Source organism: Leopardus geoffroyi, chromosome B2 (assembly GCF_018350155.1).
Source record: "Leopardus geoffroyi isolate Oge1 chromosome B2, O.geoffroyi_Oge1_pat1.0, whole genome shotgun sequence".
Lineage (NCBI taxonomy): Eukaryota > Metazoa > Chordata > Mammalia > Carnivora > Felidae > Leopardus > Leopardus geoffroyi.
This window is the reverse complement of record NC_059332.1, coordinates 45,447,424-45,470,451: the sequence shown is the minus strand read 5'-3', so window position 1 is coordinate 45,470,451 and position 23,028 is coordinate 45,447,424. Positions and strand designations below refer to the sequence as shown.

At 36.4% G+C, this 23,028-nt stretch overlaps 1 protein-coding gene across 1 annotated transcript in view; it reads right to left on the bottom strand.

Moving 5' to 3' along the window:
- LOC123608473 (CD2 associated protein) overlaps positions 1 to 23,028 on the bottom strand; it is a 136,562-nt gene that overhangs the window by 41,086 nt on the left and 72,448 nt on the right. The window contains exons 6-11 of the mRNA XM_045498474.1: positions 12,560 to 12,747; positions 10,145 to 10,223; positions 9,651 to 9,745; positions 7,429 to 7,533; positions 2,181 to 2,217; positions 70 to 132 (exon numbers count right to left, since the gene is read on the bottom strand). Of these exons, the coding sequence (XP_045354430.1) occupies positions 70 to 132; positions 2,181 to 2,217; positions 7,429 to 7,533; positions 9,651 to 9,745; positions 10,145 to 10,223; positions 12,560 to 12,747 (567 nt within the window). The remainder of the gene's footprint in view (positions 1 to 69; positions 133 to 2,180; positions 2,218 to 7,428; positions 7,534 to 9,650; positions 9,746 to 10,144; positions 10,224 to 12,559; positions 12,748 to 23,028) is intronic.

Sequence of the window (23,028 nt, the reverse complement as noted above, 5' to 3'; positions counted from 1 at the left end):
GATATTATTATTTACAATGACAAATCCAAAGAAGAATTATTTTTCTGAAAGTGGAAGAATTACCCTTACCTTTTTCTTCTGGCTTTATAGGAAAATACTTCTTTTCTGTAGCTATTAGCTCAGGCTTTGGAGCTAAGGAAAAAAGCCAAAATTAGTACTTAAAAAAATTAGTTTCAAAGCACAAAAACAATTATACTACTAAGCAGAAAAGGTCAGTTTAAAAATAACATCAGAGGAAAACATGACTTAACAGAAACAACAATGTACCATAATCACTAGGCTAACTATCTAATCCTGCACCTACCACCATTACATGGCTGAGTAGTAACTCTGGTCTCAGTTCCTTCTTTGCCAAATGAAGGTGTTCATACCCTCTACAACACCACTCTCCAGTAGAACTTTTCCATGATGATGGAAATATTCTATTTTTGTGTTATCCAATACTGAGTGTGGAGACTTGAAATACTACTACTGTGACTGGGGAATTCAATATTTTATTTGATTTAACTTTAATTAAATTTTGAAAGCCCCAATATGACTAGTGAATAAAAAGCCTAGAACACCAACTTCCGTAAAAATTACTTTTAACTTATGCTTTCCTTGCTCTGGGATTAAGTCAGCAAATACAAAGATGAAAACTTGGAGTAGGAAAGGACCTGTATTATTTCTTAAAAGAGCAAATCTTTCAAGAAAATAATTGTACTTCACTTATAAAAATAAAAAATTAGGGGCTAGGGACACCTAGGTGGTTCAGTTAAATGTGGACTCTTGATTTGGGCTCAGGTCATGATCTTCTCCTGGTTGTGAGATGAAATTCCGCATCGGGTTCCATGCTGACAGCTCAGAGCCTGCTTGGGATTCTCTCTTTCCATCTCTCTGCCCCTTCCCCCCACCCCCTTGAAAGAAGAGAAGAGAAGAGAAGAGAAGAGAAGAGAAGAGAAGAGAAGAGAAGAGAAGAGAAGAGAAGAGGAGAGGAGAGAAAAAGAAAACAAAAAACTAGAAAGTAACAGAAGAGGAGAGAAAAGAAAAAGAGAAACAAAAAGAGAAAGAAAAAGAGAAAGAGAAAGAGAAAGAACAAGAACAAGAACAAGAACAAGAACAAGAACAAGAACAAGAACAAGAAAAAGAAAAAGAAAAAGAAAGAAAGAAAAAGAGAAGAAAAGAAAAAAAAGAAAAAAAGGAGAAGAAATGAAATTAGGATCTAAAACTTAGAGAAATAGACAAAGGGCCAGATTATGAAACCGTAACTCTGGAAAATTCTTCTAAGTATACCATAATATATTCAACTGCTTAAAAAAATAAAAATAAACTCTTCGAGTTTGTTTAACCCTTCAGCATACTCTCTCAAGAAATACAAATAATTAGTATTTATATGAGACATTAACAAATGAATTTAATGTGAAAAAGTGGAATAACTAGTCAGGTCAATATATTAAGTACTCTATTCTTTTAATTTTTAAAAATTATTTTTGTTTTTGAGAGACAGAATATGAGTGGGGGAAGGGTAGAGAGAGGGGGAGACACAGAATCCAAAGTAGGCTCCATGCTCTTAGCTGTCAGCACAGAGCCCAACATGGGGCTTGAACCTACAAACTGCAAGATCATGACCTGAGCAGAAGTTGGACGCTTAACCAACTGACCCACACAGGTGCCCCTGAAGTATACTATTCTAAATGCATTTAAACTTGGTCAATTTTCTTAATTAGAAATGACAGGGGCACATGGGTGGCTCAAATTGTCCCTCTCTTGATTTCGGCTCAGGTCATGATCTCACGGTTCGTGGGTTCGAGCCCCACATCAAGCTCTGCACAGTGCAGAGCCTGCTTGGGATTCTCTATCTCTCCCTCTTTCTCTCTGGCCCTCCCCTGCTTGCTCTCTTTCTCTCTTTCAAGACTAATAAACTTAAACTGTGTGTGGGGGGAGGGGGGAGAATATGACAAATCATAACTAAAGTATACAAATTATTTTTAACATCCTATTGTATACAATTTATACTTAAAAAAAATACAGGCTTAATGCATGTGAACACTCAATTTTTATGTATTTCTAGAATCTGTATATATTACATCATATTTGGTTTTTGCTCATATAAATAAATGGTTTACTTAAAACCCAATTTCACCATTTTATAACTTGAAAATATGAAAAACAGCAAAGTGAATAATGTGTTTCCTACATACCTGGACCCTTAGCAGGAGGTGGTGGTTTCTTTGGTTTCTATTAAAATAACAATGGTAAAAACATGTGAATACTTACATCTTACATATGCTTAAAATAACTTCTGATCGTTAATAATCTAAATTATATGAGTATCTGTTATAAAATAGTAAGATCTTAACAACCAAAAGGCCACTGACAAAAAATTTATTCTATTAGAACAAATGCCTTCTTGATCAAAATTCAAATATGTCAAAACTTACCAGTTGATAATGATAAATCTAAAAAATCTTAATGATAATCAGGGGCGCCTGGGTGGCTCAGACGACTAAGCATCCAACTTTGGCTCAGGTCATGATCTCACAATTTGTGAGTTCAAGCCCCATGTCAGGCTCCCTCCTTTCGGCACGGAGCCTGTTTTGGATGCTCTGACTCCCTCTCTGCTCCTCCCCTACTCTTTCTCTCTCTCTCTCAAATAAAGAAGCATTAAAAAATCATAATGATAATCAAAAATATTCATTATTGCCTCCCCTACTTTAAGATTCCAAGGCACAATTTTACCTCTCTTTAACAGCTGAGTACTGGGGAAAAGGAGAGAGAAGAGACTGTTTTTAAAACAAACAACAACAAAAAAGTCACCTAATAAATAGATCTAGCTTATACTCTTGATTCTTCAGAACCCTCAAAGAGAAGATTCAAGGAAAAAGCCTGTTTTTCTTCAATTTATTCAAATTTGTTGGGTTTAGCATTTATTCATTTTTAAGACTTAATGACATCAAAAACTTGAGACATGTGAATCAGGTTTTCCCAAATTAAAATTAACTGATAGTGCTGTATGAACATCAAATAAGCCCTCCCAAATAATGTGTTCCTTGGGTATAAAAATAAAGCACCTGGAAGGCTGAATACTGAATGAAATCGAGCAAAAGAAGGGCCTCAGACAGCATTAACCCATAGAGTAACCTCTAGTGATTCACTTAACTACATAAAGACTGCAAAATTTGGAAATTTCAACACTGGCTTAAATAAAATCCAGCAGACCATCTTGCTCTCAGTGTCTGCTCTCCAACTCCATTAGAAAAGGAGCAAGGAGGAGGCAGTCCAAGATGATGGAATAGGAAGACTCTGAACTGACCTTCTCTCGTGGACACGATAAAACTACACCTACATACAGAGCAATTCTTCCTCAAAAATTGAGGGTGGACTGAACAGCTTCTGCACAACAAACAACAGAGGGACCACACAGAGAACAGTAGGAGACAAGGTAACAACACAAACCACACCCCAGATGTAAGGACTTGCAGTAGGGGGTATCCTTGAGGGTCCCAAGCAGACACACCTGCCCTGGGGCACAGAAACAAAAGAGCAATTTAAAGGGCAACTAGACTATAAGTGAAGACCATAGAGCTTCTGCCAAATGGTGGAAGGAACTGCTAGAACTCTCTCCAGGGTTGGAGATGCCTGAAATTGCCACTATTTCTTTCCCAACGCTCTACTTTGACAGTGCCAATGAAAGCAGAGTCCAGGCACTCTTGCTGGCCTATTAAAACTGCCCCAGCAAGTCCCAGGCCCCTAACCCAGATGAGCTTTCCCACCAAGACAGTCTATTGCCTTTGCCAGCCCCAGCTCTAGCCATCCCCACAAGGTGGCCCTGGAAGCTCCAGCATACCCCAGGCCTGCACACAACAGCTCAAGCCCTCCTGCCCATGTGGCCCTGGCACAGAGTACATTGAAATGCCTGGTCCCATGTCCACACCAGCTCAAGTCATACACCAACGAGCCCGCGCCAGCTCTAGCCGCAGCCATCCTGCCCATGTGACCCATTGTAGCAAGCCCCAGGGCAACCCTAGCTTACGCCTACTCCAGCTCCAGCTGCCCAACCAAATCCTGTTGGCATACACAGTAAACAAAGGAGACACTGCTACATAAGGCCACTCCTTCAAGACCAAGAGTTAGCTGTTCTGCCAAATTTACAGACACAAATGCAGAAAGACAAACAACATAAGGAAACAGAATGTTCAAAGCAAGAGAACAACATAAAACCTCAGAAAAAAAAAACCCTAATAGAGGTAATTAATTTACTTGATAAGCAATTCAAAGTAATGGTCATAAAGATGCTTGCTCAACTTAGAAGAATGAAAAAATACAGTAAGAACCTTAACAAAGCGGTAGAAAATATAAGAAGGTACCAAAAAGCAGTCAGAGCTGAAAATTTCAATAACTGAACTAAGAAATACACTAGAGGACATCAACAGATTAGAGCATACAGAAGAATGTATCACCTGAATGGAAGATAGAATAGTGGAAATCACCCAATCAGAACAGCAAAAGAAGAAAGAATTTTTAAAAAATGAGAATAGTTTAAGAGACTTCAGAAATGACAATAATTGTACTAACATTCACATTGTAGGGGTTTCATTAGGATAAAAATAAGAGACAGAAAATCTGTTTGAAGAAATAATGGCTACAAACATCCTTAACCTAGTAAAGGAAAGACATCCATGTCCAGGAAGTACAGAGAGTTCCAAACAAGATGAAACCAAAGAGAGCCACACAAAGATATATTATAATTAAAATGGCAAAAGTTAGGGGCGCCTGTGTGGCTCAGTCAGTTAAGTGTCCAACTTCAGTTCAGGCCATGAACTGACAGTACGGAGACTGGAGCCTTCTTCAGTCTCTGCCTCCCTCTCTCTCTGCCTCCCTCTCTCTCTGCCTCTCTCTCTCTCTCTCTCTCTCTCTCTCAAAAACAAACAGTAAAAAAAAAAAAAAAATTAATAACAAATAAATTCCAAAGACTAAAATCATAACAAGTATCTTTGCCAACCCCAACGGTATGAAATTAGAAATTAACTGCAAGAAGAAACCTGGAAAAGCACAAACATATGGAGACTAAACAATGCTACTAAACAATCAATGGGTCAACAAAGAAATCAAAGAGAAAATAAAAAACTATGTTGAAACAAATGAAAAATAGAAACACAACTTTCAAACCTATAGAACACATCAAAAGCAGTTCTAACAGACAAGTTTATAGCAATCTCAAGAAATATGAAAATTCCCAAATAAACAGTATTAATTTACATGTAAAGAAACTAGAAAAAGAACAAAACCCCAAGTTAGGAGAACAAAGACCAAAGCAGAAATAAAATGAAACAGAGATTGAAAAACAGACAAGATCAATGAAATTAAAAGCAGATTACTGAAAAGATAAACAAAATCAATAAACCTCTAGTCAAAATCATTAAGAAAAAAAGACAGGGCCCAAATAAATAAATTAAACACGAGAAGCTATAACTGACACGATAAAAATATAAAGGATCCTAAGAAATTAGTACAATTACGTGCCAACAAATTGGCAAACACAGAAGAAATGGATAATCATGATAACCACATAAAAAGTATTATTCTAGAAATGTATCCATTTCTTCTGGGTTCCAAGACTTGATTACAAAAAAATAATAAATAGACTGATTACAAATAATAAAATTCAATCAGTAATTTTAAAACTCCCAGAAACAAAGGTCCAGGACCAGAGAGCTTCACAGATGAATTCTACCAACATTTAAAGAGTTAGTAACTATCCTTCTCAAATTATTCCAAAAAAATCGAAGAAGAAGGAATGCTTCCAAACTCATTTTACAAGGCCAGCATTACCCTGATATCAAAACCAGTCAGATATCACACACACAAAAAGAAAATTACAGGCAATATCCCTGGTGAATATAGATGTAAAAATCGCCAACAAAATATTAGCAAAATGAATTGAACAATATGTCAAAAGGATCATATACCATGATCACGTGGGATTTATTTCAGGGATGCAAGAATGACTCAACATTTGCAAATCAATCAACATAACACACCATTTTAACAAAATGAAGGATAAAAATCATATGATCATCTTAACAGATGCAGAAAGACCGTTTAAAAAAATACAATATCCATTTATAAAAACTCTCTCAACAAAGTGGGTATAGAAGGAATGTACATCAAAATCATAAAGTCCATATATGACAAACCCACAGTTAACATCATACTCAATGGTGAAAAGCTAAAAGGCTTTCCTCTAGGATCAGGAATAAGACAAGGACTCCCCCATGCTTATTCAACATAGTACTAGAAACCTTGGCCATAGCAATTAGGCAAGAAAAAGAAAAGCATCCAAATTGGAAAGGAAGAAGTAAAACTGTTCACTACTGGAAGATAATATATTATATATAGATGATGTATACATACACAATGGAATACTCCTCAGCCATTAAAAGAATGAAATCTTACCATTTATGACAACACAGATGGACCTACACAATAATATACTAAGTGAAATAAGTCAGACAGTAATGACAATACTGTATGATTTCACTTATATGTGGAATCTAAAAAACAAGACAAATGAATAAACAAAACAGAAATGGACTCCCATAGACATAGGAAACAAACTCCTGGTTACCGTAAGGGAGAAGGTGAAATAGGGAGCAGATAAAATAAGATTAAGGGGAGTAAGAAGTACAAACTTCCAGTTATAAAATAATTAAGTCATGGGGCTGTAATGAACAACATAGAGAATATCGTCAATAATGTTATAATAACTTTGTATGGTGATAGATGATAAGTAGACTTATCACGGGTGCCATTTTGTAGTATATAAAAATATCTAAACCTTATGATCTACAATACCTAAAACCAATAGGACACTGTATGTAATTATACTTCAGTCAATCAATCAATCCTCAATTAGATCCATTCTTCCATGGGGGAAAAAGGGATCAAGTTGCAGAAAAGCAAAAAATCACTGATGAATGACTCGGCCTCACTTTATTCACTGTAAGAAGTGAGACAGAGGTCTTAAGTCTTGTAAGAAAGCAAAGACTGCTTCTTACCCTCCCAAAAATGCACTACAGAGTAATATAGTAAGATTAACAGTTCCTAAAAATAAGATTTTCAACAAAAGTACAATTAAAGTACAAATTCTTCCAGGCAAGTATTAATTTGTCTAACTAGTATGAGAGACTTTTTTCTTTAAATTACAATAAAGTAATGAAGTCTAAGGTTACTTTTCAATATAGTCAGTGGGGAAAGAAAACCTGAAATAAAGCACAGAACTGAAATATTCTTTTGTTTTACTACAGCTCAAATCAATTTTACCTGAATATATAAACTGGAAACCGCCTCATAAAGTTGTTCAGTAATAATGCAAACAAAACTGTTTGTAAAGAAATACGGGCCAAAGGTTCATTAAACAGTTATCATCATTGAAAAACAAAAGCTTACTGGGAAGTCTTTATCCAGTTCATTTATCTGAATAGCAAAATTATCTGGAAATACTCCTTCTCTCCCATTAAGTTCACCCTTCCACCAGCCAGTTTCTCCAGTCTCCTATAATGCAAATGAAGAATCAAATAATTACATTCATTTTATATTATTTAAATATATTTACTTATTAAACATTATATAAACTTATTTATATAAATACTATAAACTATACACAAGTATTATATTTAAAATTGAAATATAATAATATAACATTCACAATGCAAAATATTATATAATATTAATAATAGGTGTTATCTTTAAATAAGAAAAAAGTTCACAACAAAATATAAAAATACTGAATTCCATTATTTTTACAAGAAAAAAAAAGGGTTGGGGAGCCTGGGTGGGTCAGTTGGTTGAACATTTGACTGTGGCTCAGATCATGATATCACAGTCTGTGGGCTCGAGCTCAGAGCCTGGAGCCTGCTTCAGATTCTATGTCTCCTTCCCACCCCTCCCCAACTCCCACTCACATTCTGTTTCTCTCTCTCAAAAATAAACATTAAAAAAAAATTTTTTTTTTAAGAAAAAGAAAAAAAAAAGTTAAACAGATCATAAGGTCCTCCTAAAAAGCAAATATTACCCATACATTACTTCCAGCAGTAGTTATAAAATTGGGATTTTCTTTTTTTAATGAGTCAAAAATTTTAGGGGCACCTGGGTGGCTCAGTTGGTTAAGCGTCAACTTTGCCTCAGGTCATGATCTCATGGCTTGTGAGTTCGAGTCTTGCATTGGGCTCTGTGCTGACAGCTCAGAGCCTGGAGCCTGCTTCAGATTCTGTGTGTCCCTCTCTCTCTGTCCCTCCCCACTCATGCTCTATGTCTCTCTCTCTCAAAAATGAATAAACTTTAAAAAATAAATAAAAAACAAATGAGTCAAATAATTTTAAAATTTGGTTTATGAGGATAAAAGGTTTTCAGCGAAGAGAAAGGACAAAGTGCTGAGAAGAGGGTGGACAGAGAATATGACTTTCTAACCTGTATCTTACTTAACATTCTTAACACTTTATATACCAAAACACAATCATATTGTTCATTTCTCTAGAAATTAACAAGTTATTCTACAATTCCTTCTAAATACCACCTGGCCATGAGAAATAAGTTGCAACCAGTCCAAAACTGTATGGATATTAAAAATTACATATACTAAACCATCCGATAACAAAGTCAATTTAAGACAAGGGAAAATTTTTCAGAAATGGTGCTATACGGTCATTAACAAAAACTGTATTTTATTTATAGTTTTCTTCTATTACGGATAGTTACAGGGGCACCTGTGTGGCTGAGTCAGTTGAGCATCTGACTTCAGCTCAGGTCATGATCATGCGGTTTGTGAGTTTGAGCGCCACATCAGGCTCACTGCTGTCAGTGCAGAGCCCCCTCTCTCTGCCACTCCCTCACTTGCACTCTCTCAAAAATAAAACAATAACAACAACAAAAAATAGTTAAAGGTTTCTGCCCAGACCCAAATACTCCTGGGTTTTCTTTTTCTTTTTCCATAATTCATTCTAAGTTATAAAACTACTTAACTCTTTGAAATAGCTGCATCATTTTCCAAACACAGTATGGTCTCATTAACGTCTACAATATTGATGGAATTCTGTTTCCCTATTCATTTTTTTTTTAATTTTTAAAGTTTATTTTTGAGAGAAAGAGAGAGAGGGAGACAGAGTGTGGGTGTGAGGGAAGGGCAGAGAGAGAGAGAGAGGAAGAACATAATCCCAACCATACTCCCCTGTTGTCAGTGTAGAGCCAGATGCAGAGCTCTATCCGATCCCATGAACTGTGAGATCATGACCTGAGCTGAAATCAAGAGTCAGACACTTAAACGACTGAGCCATCCAGGGGCCCCATTCTTTTTCTTGTTATATTATAAACGATACAAAAAACATTAGATGCAAAAAAAATGTAATGGGGTAAACTAGGAAGTGAGAACAGAAACTTAGAGGAGCTGGGGCTAGAGAAAAAATATAACAGGATGGCAAAAGTAATCCCCAAAACATCAATTATTATACAAACAGATAATAAAAATCTACTCAAAAAAAAACTTTCTGAGAATTTACTATGTGTCATGTTCACAGAAACAAGACAAAATCCCAGCTCCTCCAGAGCTTACATTGTAGGGGAATAGAAGAATGAATAAATTAAATAATTCACCAAACACCTGACAAGTATCTTACCTTACTTATCAAGTGGATTATCTCTCCCTCTTTAAAAGAAAGCTCATCTTCATTAGTACCTTCATAGGCAAATAATGTTCTACAATATTCCTTAGCTAAAATAAAGAAAGCAAATAATGCAGATTAAATAAATTGGTTCTTTTAACAATACTTATTAAGCCTCTACTTTGTGTTAAAAAAAAGTACACTAGAAGCTGTTAAAGATGAATTTAATAATGTCGGCCGACACTATATACTGAATTAAGTAACAATTTCATTAATTCATACTTTCAAATAGTTCCTAGTGCTAATATGTTCTTAGGCGCTGGTTCTAACTGTAGGGAGATACATCAGTGGACAAAGCACACTGAACTCTTTGACCCTGCAGTGCTTACCTCTAGTAGGATCGAATACTCTGATCAAGCAGTACAGTGTTGATATACAGTTTCAAAAAATCTAATAATACATTTGAGCATGCTTCTTTCCCAACATGAAAATTTTATTCACAAATTTACCTTTAATTTTACTTTCCGTGTCTGTTTTTGTTATCTCCACACTCTGAGTTTTGGATCCTACTGACTGTATAATTAAGGGCTAGAAAAGAAAAGGACGGTATCAACTATTTTAAGTGAGAATTAAGATTAATAGTATTAAACAAAATTTTCATTTGCAGTAAGCCAGCCTTCCCTAATGGTACTTATAGCCAGGTTAGTAATGTGACTGAAAAGACAGAGATAACAAAACTACTGAAATGATAGCTCAGAACTTCAAATTTTTAAATCTTCCTATCTTAAGAATAATACACATTCTGATACCCATAATACCCATAAGTGTCACTTAATTTTAAACCTCCAAAATAAATAAAAATAATAGCACCTGAAAATGTACTGAGTAGGAACTCCTTAGCTAAACACTTTACATACCTTATAACTTAATCCTCTGAATAATCTGTATAAAGTAAGCATTATTATTCGTTCCTCTTACAGACTAGGAAGCAGTTAAGAAACCTGCCCACTGTAACAGTAATTTAGTAGTGGAGCCTGGATTTGAACCGAGGAAGTCTGACTCTAGAAAGTGGGCTTTTAAACCACAGCACTAAACTTCCCTAGGATGAGATAGAGAAAAAAAAAAAAAAAGGTCCTTATACTTCATTGCTGCTATCTGAATGAAAACACCTAGGTAATGTTACAACCCTTACAACTATAGTCAGTAGAAAATTTTACGTTGTAACTGACTAAAGTAAGTCCTTCATACTAGTGTTTTCCTTGACTTCTCTCCCCAGAAAGAACATTACTTTTGACCTTAGCTTTCATTAGTTAAAAATCTAAATATACTACAAACTTACCTATCACTGTGTGTTGTTTCTCTTTTAAGATACTCACTTTAATTTTTCACAAGTCTAACCATCATTTCTTCTAATCTGATATCAATCACCTACAAATATAGCAAATGTGCTCTCTATCAATTCCTGGATCAGTGATCAAAAGCAAGGCTTGCAAGGCTCTCAAATAGGGTGATATTTGAGAGGACTCTCACTAACAGTTACTCTTGAGTAGTGAACATTGTAAGTGGCAACTGAAAGAGTATTAGTGTAATCATTAACTAAACAAAATTATTCGTTATGAATCATAAGCTTTAAAGTTAGAAAGGAGCCCCAGATTATCTAATGTCCTTCATAATGCAAATGGTGCTTCTCCAGCATCCCTGGCTATTATATGGCTGGCTATATAGCACCATTCCAAAAACCACAAGAATTCCAACCTTTACCTTGAATCAAGGTATCAAAACCAAGAACCAATTAGGCCCCATAATCTTACTGCCAGACAGTCTCAGAGCTAGGAGAGGGTAGGGTAGAAAGTACAAGTTCTCTTTCCTGAACCCAAATCATTATTACATGAAAATATATGTAGCAAACTGGGAAAGAAAAAATATGTGGAAACTAACCATTTTAGAAGAAAACTTGAGAATATATTTCACCAACCAAATCAGTCTAATTAGTGAAATATAGCGGAACTAGGTAAGTAAATACTGAAATACTTTCAACTCTTAAAACTTAAATACAGACATACAACTGAGAACTAAAATGAAACAATGCCCTAAAAGTCAACAGGAAAACCTCCTAACTGAAGTACTCAATCTGTACCTCTAAGGTGTGAACCTCAAAAAACAGCCTTGAAATTCATGTTCTAAAAATTGTAGCTCTTTTCCCCCAAAACAAAACGTTACTAGTTTATTTCAAAATCTGTTACTAAAGGGGTGCCTGCATGGCTTGGTTAGAGGATCGTATGGCTCTTGATGTCGGGGTTGTGAATTAAAACCCAACACCTGGTGGGAGATTACTCAAATAAATAAAACAAAAAAAAAAAATCTTTGAAACCTATTATTAGATGTTATAATTTATGGTACATTCATTTTGATTTATTTCATAATGCCATCAAAATGCTAATGAAAAACAAAGTTCTCCATACATTTAGAGGAGAAGCAAATTTCACCACTGCCAACAATCCAGAGGAGAGTTAAGTAGTGCCTAATTAACTCAATACCTCATTGTGAATCCATTTTAAAATGACCCATTTTAGGCCTATTTCAAATTTAAAGAAAAAGTATGTAATTTTAGCTTTAGAAGGCAAAAAACAAAACAAAACAAAACAAAACAAAAAAACTCCTGCCCTTTCCATTTTTACCTATGGTAACTAAAAACTTAGAAAAGTTGGTATTAATACCAATAAACACTCTCATTTTATTTTATAAGAATCAAACATAAACATTAATCAGTGTAATGCTGAAAAGTTTCTCACAGTCGTCTCAATCATAACCAATTATTAACAATCTCAAAAAAGGGTGTGTAACAGAGTTGCAAACTGACTTACACCTTAAAAAGTGCTTCATGAGAGAGTTAAGTAGAGTTAATCTAAGTTCACCATTATTACCTTTTCTGTTTTCTTTTCTTCTGCTTCACTGCCAGATGTTCTTGTTCTCAGTTTCACAGAGCCTTCTTTAAAAATGTCTCCAAATCCAATTCCTCGAATTTTCTTTGGCTGTGTGACTGATCCCAGTGCAGCCTCATTCCCACTGCCCAGAGACGCTGAGGGTGAGGTAGGCCCAGCGAAAACATTTTCTGAAAGAATAATTTGCTTTTGAAGAATGCAGAATTACAAAGATCGTGATATTTCCTTCCCATATTGTTTACATCCTATGCCTAATTAAAAATGATAAAATAAAGTTAAATGACAGAGTACTAAAATATCCAAAAAAGTAAGATTCGCTTATACTGCATTTTTTGGATACTGTTTAAGATGGTATCAAGTTTAGGTATATTCAATTAGTAAAATGCTAATTAAGAAATGTAGGGGGCGCCTGGGTGGCTCCGTTGGTTGAGCACCTGACTTCAGCTCAGGCTGTGAGCTCACGCTTCAGCTGGTGAGTTCAAGCCCTGCACAGGTTCGCTGCTGTCAGGCTGTCAGCGTAAAGCCTGGTTCTGGTTCAGACCCTCTGTCTCCCTCTCGGCCCCTCCCCCACTTGCACTCTCCTAAAAATAGACAAATATTTTTTAAATTTTTTTTTTTTCAACGTTTATTTATTTTTGGGACAGAGAGAGACAGAGCATGAACGGGGGAGGGGCAGAGGGAGAGGGAGACACAGAATCGGAAACAGGTTCCAGGCTCTGAGCCATCAGCCCAGAGCCTGACGCGGGGCTCGAACTCACGGACCGCGAGATCGTGACCTGGCTGAAGTCGGATGCTTAACCGACTGCGCCACCCAGGCGCCCCAATTTTTTAAAAAAAAAGATTAAATGCTTGATAGGATTCAGTATTTTGTGTGAAGACTTTTGATAATGAATTCAAATTTCTTCATATGCTACTCAGACTTTGTATTACTTCTATTTGTTGAGAAGTTGTACTATTCAAGGAATTTGTACATCTAAGTTATCAAATTCATGAGTATATTTTTTCATTATCGCTTTAATGTCTGATCTGTGGTGACATTCACATCTGGTTATTAATCAGACAGTAATATTTTCTTTTTTCTTCAGTCATTAGACCTTTATCAATTTTGTATCTTTTCAAAAAACTCAACTGTTGAACTTGATCTTCTTGAATGTTGGCTTGTTTTTTATTTCATAGTTTCTTGCTCTCATTTCCTGCTCCAAATTATTTCAGGTTTACTTTGCTCTTCTTTTATTGATTTCAGATAAAAACTTAGATCACGGACATTAGTTTTTTCTTTTCTAGTATTAGCATTGAAAGCAATAAATTTCTCCATAGGTGCTGTTTTACCTGCATTCCACAAATTTTGATTGTTCCCATTTTTTTCATTTGAAAAACCAGTTTTTCCCTCACAATTTCTTCTTTGACCCACAGGTTACTTACAAATATTGTTTAGTTTCCAAGTAACTGAGGATTTCCCAAACATCTATTACTAAAATAATTCCATTGTATTCACAAAACCTACTTCATAGGACTTGAAATCTTTTAAGTTTTCTGAGACTTCTTTGATGCCCAAACATTAAGGGTGTATCTGGTAATATTCCATGTACTCTTCAAAGGAATGTGTATTCTCTTACCAGGTTAACTATCCATAAACGTCAGTTAGATCCACTTATTTGATTATTCGAGTTTTCTACATCATCACTAATTTCTATCAATTAATGAGAGAAGCATGTTCAAATCTATGTGTGGATTTGCCTGTTTCAGTTCTGGCAGTCTCTGTCTCACGTACTTTGAAGTTCTGGTATTAGATTACACATATAGGGGTGCCTGGGTGGCTTAGTCAGTTAAGCATCTGACTCTTGATTTCGGCTCAGGTCACGATTTCACAGTTGTGAGATCGAGTCCCCATCAGGCTCTGCACTGAGTATGGAACCTGCTTGGGATTCTCTCTCCCCCCACCTTTCCCTTCCCCTCCCCTGCTCTCTCTCAAAATAAATAAACATTTTTTTTTTAAATAATGCAGTTTTAGAATTGTTACATAATTTTTATGAATTGACTCTACCATTATGAAATGTTTCTTTTTATCCCTGGTAATATATTTTTTTCCTGAAATATACTTTGACATTAATGTAACCATTCTAGATTTCCTATGCTTTGCACAGAATTCCCTTTTTCTTCTTTCGTTTAACCAGTACCTTAATATTTCAAGTGAGCTTTTGGTAGGAAGCATATTAAGCATATTATGCAGTCAACTGCCTTTTCAATTAGAGTTTTTAGAGAACTTAATTTTCATGTAATCACTGATGTTTAAATCCATTATCTTGCTATTTGTTTTCTATTTACCCAGTTGATCTTTGTTCCTTTCTCTCTCTTTTTGTTTTGGGGTTTTTGTTTTTGTTTTTTGCTTTAACAATAGACTTTTATTTTTTTCATTTTGGGAGTTTAGAAGCCAGATCAGTGCTGGCATGTTGGGTTCTGGTGAGATCTCTCTTCCTGACTTACAGATGGCTGCCTTCTCACTGTGCCCTCATATGGCCTTTCCTCAGTATGTGCACATAGAGACAGTGGGCTCTGTTGTCTCCTTTCTTATTTTTTTTTTTTTTAATTTTTTTTTTTCAACGTTTATTTATTTTTGGGACAGAGAGAGACAGAGCACGAACGGGGGAGGGGCAGAGAGAGAGGGAGACACAGAATCGGAAACAGGCTCCAGGCTCTGAGCCATCAGCCCAGAGCCTGACGCGGGGCTCGAACTCACGGACCGCGAGATGGTGACCTGGCTGAAGTCGGACGCTTAACCGACTGCGCCACCCAGGCGCCCCGTCTCCTTTCTTATTAAGATATAATTGACATATAACACTATATTAGTTTTAGGTGTACAAATAATGATTCCGTACATGTATGTGTGTGTGTGTGTGTGTGTGTGTGTGTGTGTGTATAGTGAAACGATCACCAGTCTTAATTAACATCTATCACCATACAGTTATAAATTTTTTTTCTTATAACGAAAATTTTCAACATCTTCTCTCCTATGAATTTTCAAATATACAATTTTATTAACTACAGTCACCATACTCTGCATTACATCCCCAGAACTTATTTTTATATATAATAAATTTATAAATTTATATATATATGTTTATATATAATTGGAAGTTTGTGCCTTTTGACCACCTTCACCCATTCTGCCCATCCTATACCCCTTGCTTCTGGCAACCACCAATGTTTTCTGTATCTCTAAGTTTAGTGTGTTTTTAGATTCTACATCTAAGTGAGATCATACAGTATGTGTCTTCATCTGTCTGACTTATTTCATTTGTAAGTCATCCATGACTTATTTCGCTTATAAGTTTTATCCATGTTGATGCAAACGGTAACATTTCTTTATATTCTGTGGCTGAATAATATTCCATTGTGTATATATAACATTTTCTTTTTTTAATTTAATGTTGTAGTTTTTTGTTTTTTGTTTTTGTTTTTGTTTTTTTTTTTGATAGCACACACGAGAGTGTGTGCACAAGAGTGCGTAAGTAGGAGAGGAGTAGAGAAAGAAGGAGAGAGAGACTTCCAAGATCAGCACAGGGCTTGATCTCACAAACTGCAAGATCATGGCCAGAGTTGAAAACCGACAGTCAGATGCTCAACTGACTGAGCCACCCAGGTGTCCCATAATACATTTTCTTTATCCATTATGTAAATAATGCTGTGATGAACACAAGGGTGCAGATATCTTTTCAAGTTAGTGTATTACTCTTCTTTAGGTAAATGACTGTAAGTGGGATTGCTGGATCACATGGTAGTTTTAAGTTTTTGAGGAACCTCCATACTGTCATAGTGGCTGTGCCAATTCCCACCAACAGTGCAGGTCGCTTCCCTTTTGTCCACATCGTCACAAACACTTCTGGTCTTTTTGATAACAGCCATCTGAACAGATGTGAGGTGATATTTCATTGTGGTTTCGGTTTGTACTCCTCTTAATATTAGTGATGTTGAGCATCTTTTCATGTATATATTGGGCATCTGTACATCATCTTTGAAAAAATACCTATTCAGATCCTCTGCCCATTTTTAATGGTTTTTAGTTGGATAAGCTCTCTCTCTCTCTCTCTCTCTCTCTCTCTCTCTATATATATATATATACACACACATGTATATATATATATATATATATATATATATATATATATGGAGATTAATGTCTTCTAAGATAAATGATTTGCAATTATTTTCTCCCATTCCATAAGCTGCCTTTTCATTCCGTTGATGGGTTCCTTTGCTGTGAAGAAGATTTTAAGACGGATGTAGTCCCATTTGTTCATTTTTGCTTTTGTTGCCTTTGCTTTTGGAGTCAAGTCCAAAAACTCATCTCCAAGACTGATGTCAAAGAGCTTACCACCTAGGTTTTCTTCTAGGAGGTTTATGGTTTCAGGTATTTGTTGAAGTCCTTAATCCATTTTGAGCTGATTTTCATGTCTTTTTTTTTTAAGTAATTTTTACCACTTCATTTTATTATTTATTAGCTATTCCTCATTGTTTTACTTTCTTAGGGGTTGCTCTAGCTTTATAATATGCCATCTTTCACCCAACAAAATCTACATTCAAATAACACTATACCACTTCACATACAATGGGCACATTTCCATTTCATCTCTTCTGTGTTTAGAACTACTATTGTCATACATACATACCTATATTTTACTTCTACATGTTTCCCATGATATATTATTTTGTTTTAAATAGTCAATTATCTTTTAAAGAAATTTAAAAATGGGAAACTTTTATGCTTATCCACATATTTACCTCTATTTTTGTCACTCTTCATTCTGCTTATATAGATACAAGTTCTCATCTAGTATCATTTTACTTTTTTCCTGGACAATTTGCTTTAATTCTTCTTTAGGATGCATTCTGCTGGTAATGAATTCTCTATTATTCTTTGGCTGAAAACTTTTTTTAAAACAGGTTCCACGCTTGCCCAGTGCACAGCCCAACACAGGGCTTGAACTCAGGACCCTGAGATCAAGACCTGAGCTGAGAGTAAGAGGAAGACACATAACCGACTGAGCCACCCCAGGTGTCCCAGGCTGAAAACTTTTTTACCTCACCTTTATTCTGAAGAGTATTTTCACAAAAATAGGACTCTAGGTTGACCACTTTTCTTCTTCCAACACTTCAAAGATCTCATTCCATTACCTTCCACCATACTTAGTTTCTGATGATAATCTGTGGATTTTTATCTTTTTTATTTTTAAGTTTATTTTTAGAGAGAGAAAGAGAGAGCGGACTTCTGTGTGACACAGGGAGAGAGAGAATCCTAGGCAGGCTCCTTGCTGTCAGCGCAGAACCCAACACAGGGCTCTATCTCATGAACTGCGAGATCATAACCTGAGCGGAAATCAAAAGTTGGATGCTCAACCAACTGAACCACCTTTCTGTGGATTTTTATCTTAATTCTTCTCTACTTGAAGTGCCTTTTTCCTCTAATTCCTGAAATTTTCCACTTCACTGTTTATTTTTAGCACTTAATTATGATGTGCTTTTACCAGCCCTGGATTGTATGGTTACCCTTTTTGAATTTGTGGATTTATAGTTTGCATCAAATTGGACATATTTTAATATCTTTCTTCAAATATTTTTCCTGACCACCTTTTCTCTCCTCTTTTTCTGTAACTCTAGCTATGTATGTTAGACTCTTCAAAATTATCCCAAGTTTTTTGCAGTCTTTATGCTCTTTGTGCTTCACTTGGGATGCAGTCTACTACTACATTCTCAAGTTCGATCATTTTTTCTTCGTGCTCTACTGGCAAAATTCCACAAGAAGGAATTCATTTCAGACATTGTGTATTTTGTCTCTAGTAGTCAGTTCCATTTGGTTCTTTTTTTATATTTTCTACTTCCTTCCTCATTAAGCTCACACTTTCGATTACCTCCTTGAGCATACTGAGCATTTTTTTTATAGTTATTTTAACATTCTTGTTGCCAACTCCATCATTTGTGGTCCACTTTCTATCAATCAATTTTTCCTCCAAATTGTCACATTTTGCTACTTCTTAGACATATAGCTGGTATTTCATTTTATTCAATGTCAGTGAGTGCTAGATCTTGTTCTAATCCTTTAAAAGCCACTGGTTCTCAACCTGGGGTGCTTCTGTACCCCAAGAGATACGTAGCAGTGTCTGGAGACAATTTTAGTTATTATACCTGAAGAGTGCAACTAATATTCAGCAGGTACAGATCAGAGATGTTTATAAACATTCTACAATGCACTGAATAGACCCCAAAAGCAGAGCTATCCTGCCCAAACGTCATTAGGGACAAAGTTAAGAAACCCTATATTAAAGAAAACTGATCTTTTTCCAGCAAACAGGTAAGTATCTGCATACCAGTGTGAAGCTTTTTCAGGGTAGACCTAGAACAGCTGCTATTTGAAAACCCATCTACTCTCACTTCACCCTTCCACTGAGTTACCCATGTATTCAATGAAGTCTCTCAAAACCAAATGGAGAGAATTCAAAAATTTTTGACCTTATTTAAGTTCTGGGAATTATTCATGTTAATCCCCAGTAATTACTATTCTTCACAAACTGTTCACGTCTAACCTCATGAGGCCGCACCCCATACAATGACAGATTGGTATTCAGCCAAATACTCAAGGTAACTCTGTAATCACATTGCTAGAGCACTTTCACTTTCACTTTCTCTCTCCCTCTCTCTCCCTCTCTCCAGGTAATCAGTTCCACAATTCTAACTATCTTGGCTTGGTTGAACTCTAATCTCTAACTCCTCAACAAAACTGACAACCTTCTGTTGAATTTCACTCTTCCTGCACTACAGTCCAAGTATTACCTCCTGGTAGAAATTCAGGACAATGATAGGGTTTTCCTTATTTGCCCTTTTCTCAAGTATCTCATTCCTATGCTGCCTATACTCTGAAAATACTTGTGTTTTTTTTGTTGTTGTTGTTGTTTTTGTTTTGTTTTGTTTTGTTTTGAGAGCGAGAGAGAGAGAAGAGAAAGCACACATGTGAAAAGGGAAGAGTGGCAGAGGGACAGGAGGTGGAGGGGGAGAGAGACAGAGAGGGGGGAGAGAGCAGGGAAGGAGAATCTTAAGCAGGTTCCATGCTCAGGACTAAGCCCAATGCGGGGCTCAATCTCATGACCTTGGAATCATGACCTAAGCCGAAATCAAGAGTTGGATGCTCAACCAACTGAGCCATCCAGGCGCCCCTGAAAGTACTTGTTTTCAATAATTTGTTCAATTTCCCAGTTTTTAAGGTGGGAAAGTAATTCCACACTATCTTACTCCCTCACTGCTAGAACTGTGGTCTAAATATTGTCATATACAGCTTCAATAACCAGCCTATCAGACAAAACAATATTCAGACAGAATAGTATGAGGTACCTACTGAGAGGCCTTTTAAAGTGAAACAATCTATGGTATTAATAAACCATACTCTGATAAATGCAACTTCATCAAATGATTTTAAGGTGCAATTTTCAGTTTTTAGAATTATGACCAAAAATGAAAATTTTCTTTTAGATTTAGTGACTGTAAACTTTACTGGAGTCCTTAAAGCATGTCATTAAAATAAATGCCTAGATATTAAAAGTATCTAGTACTAATAGATAGGCTGATTGCTTTCACCTCATTGAAAATTGTCAAAACTACTATATTATTAAATCAATGGTTGGAAGGCAGTATAGTATAGAGATAAAGCACATGAACTTTAGAGTCACCTATTTTTCTTTAATGTTTATTTATTTTTGAGAGACACAGACAGAGCATGAATGGAGGAGGGTCAGAGAGAGGGAGACACAGAATCTGAAACAGGCTCCAGGCTCCGAGCTGTCAGCACAGAGCCCGACGCGGGGCTCGAACTCACGACCGTGAGATCATGACCTGAGCCGAAGTCAGATGTTTAACCTAATGAGTCACCCAGAAGCCCCACAGAGTCAAACCTGCCTAATTCATATCACCTCCTCTACTATATGTGCCCAGTGTCTTCACCTGTAAAACAAGACTCTTCATAAGACTGCTATGAGGATTAAACTGATTCCTATGAAGTGCTCAACAGTGTCTGGCTCAGTGGCTCTTATTTTTAATGAGTTTAAAGATGTATTACTGAGCACCATTCAAGTTAAGAGACAGCATGATAACACAGAAAAACAAAAGGGAAAACATCTTAAACACAACAAGGAAGAATGGGAGGAGAAGGGGAGAGGAGAAAGGAAGAAAGGTATATGGAGAAGGGGGTTGGGTGTGAACAGGAGGTTTTATAATCAGAGAAAACAGAAATCTTACCAAATGCCTATATACTTCATCTGTCAGACTGTCCTTGAACTGCTAAGCTTGTAGAAAAATTGTATCTACATTTCATGTGTGCCACTGTCAGAAAACGTAACAAGCAAGTAAGTCTTCCTATTAAGCCTAAAACTCTCTCTTCCTTTTGTATTAAATCTCTATAGCAAAAGCCACTTAATGGCTTATACCTCCAAATAAAGTGACTTAAAATAACCAAAAGTCCTAAAATATAATTGTTGGGGTAAAAAAAGGAATCTTTATGTGAGCTGTACTGAGTGCTAAAGAAAAGTAAAACAAAGTAGAAACTTGATGAAAATACAAAGCATTTGATAGAAGCAATCCAAGTTCACTTTTTTTTTTTTTTTTTTTTTTTTTTTAGAGAGAGAGCATGTGAATGGGGAAGAGGGACAGAGGGAGAGAGGGAGAATCTTAGGCAGCCACCACACCCAGCATGGAGCCTGACATGGGGCTCAATCCCACAACCCTGGGATCATGAGCTACAGAGAAATCAAGAGTTAGACGCTAAACCGACAGAGTCACCCGGGTCCCCCGGCTCACTATTACACATTAAATGGGGAACTAATGTAGAGCATCTTAAAGTAAAACACGTAAACCAAGTAGGACTTAGAATCTAAAGTTGCTAGCATAAATTCCCCCTTTTTACTCCAAAGAATATCTTTCAGCATTATTCAAAGATTTTAAAAATAATCCTACATTTCCTAAGAAAATGTTGTGTGTGTTTTAAATAGTTAAAATCTGTATCTTAGTTCCTAAAGAGAATCTTCAGAAACAGCATCTGGCTATACAAAGACTCACAATGTATTACCAGTAAAAGTATCAAACCCCCACAACAATTTTCCTTACAAAGCTGTTCACTGGGAGTTGTTCAAGGTGAATGCCAATGTGGGAATACAAACACCAAAGCAAGTGCGCACCACCTTAAACCCTGAAGGCCAAGCTGCAGACCACCAAATTTCCCTCCACCATCTTTGGCACTTCCAGCATATACCCCATTCCACAAGCATCCCGTGCACTAGCAACAAGCACTATCTTCTTTTCCAGAGCCCAAATAATCAAATGAAACCTCTGCTGACTCCTTCTAAGAGAATGAACCCTCCCTACCCATAAGAAATCAGAACTTCTAAAGAACAACCCATCAGGGTTTCTTAACCATTTCGTGTCATGCATGCATCTAGTAGCCCAGTCAAACCCAGAGGAATGTGTGGCTCAAAACATTGAACTGGGAGGACCCTTTTAGTTTCCTCAAAATTCTGACCTCTCCTTTTTAGCATCTCTCCTCTTTCATAGAAAAAAAACAAAAAACAAAAAAACTCAGACATCTCTCCTTCAGTGTCCCGGCACTAACGCTGGTGTCTCTCCAATCAATTGAGACTAATCATGATACCTACGGTGGGAATCTCACTTCCTCTACCTTCTGGGCAAATCCTGTTCTGGTGATCAATCCCATTCTTCTGAATTTTGCATCTTCAACTCCTCCCTCTCCACTTGTTCTTTGCCACTGAATATATGTTGTTCTCAACTGCTGCACTGCTTTATACTTACTCTCTCCACTGCTTCCCCGCCCAATCATCTTTCTTTACTGCCCTTAGGCAGGTCATGAATGATCTCTTTGTCCCTAAATCCAAGATTACATTTTATTTATCTTACTTATCTTACTTAACCTCACAAGCAGCATCAGACAATACTGCCTATGTCCTCCCTGAAAAACTCTCCCCTTGACTACTGCACACTCATGGGTTTCCTCCTGGCTCTCTCTCTCTCTCTCTCTGTGCCTTCTTGGTCTTCTTTTTAGTAATTCTATCTCAGCTAATACCATGAATGTTGCTATATAGGATTCGATCCAAGGCTCTTTTCTTAACTCTAGACAGTCTCTCTAGGTGATCTCATCTAACTCCAAAGCTTCTGCAAAGGCTGTGCAACAGGAATGTTCCTTACATCTTTAAAACTGTAAGGAGACCAACATGAACAAAGGGGCGAGTTAAATAGGAGACAAAGAGAGGTAGGGGGAGGCATATGTAGATGCCCAGTCACAGGGCTTTGTAGCCAATTTAAAAAGACTCTGGCTTTACTTTAAGTAAAATATGTACCTACTAGAAGGTGAGCACATTAACATTCAGGAGGCAGGTAACAGCAAGTAACAGCCTACTGCA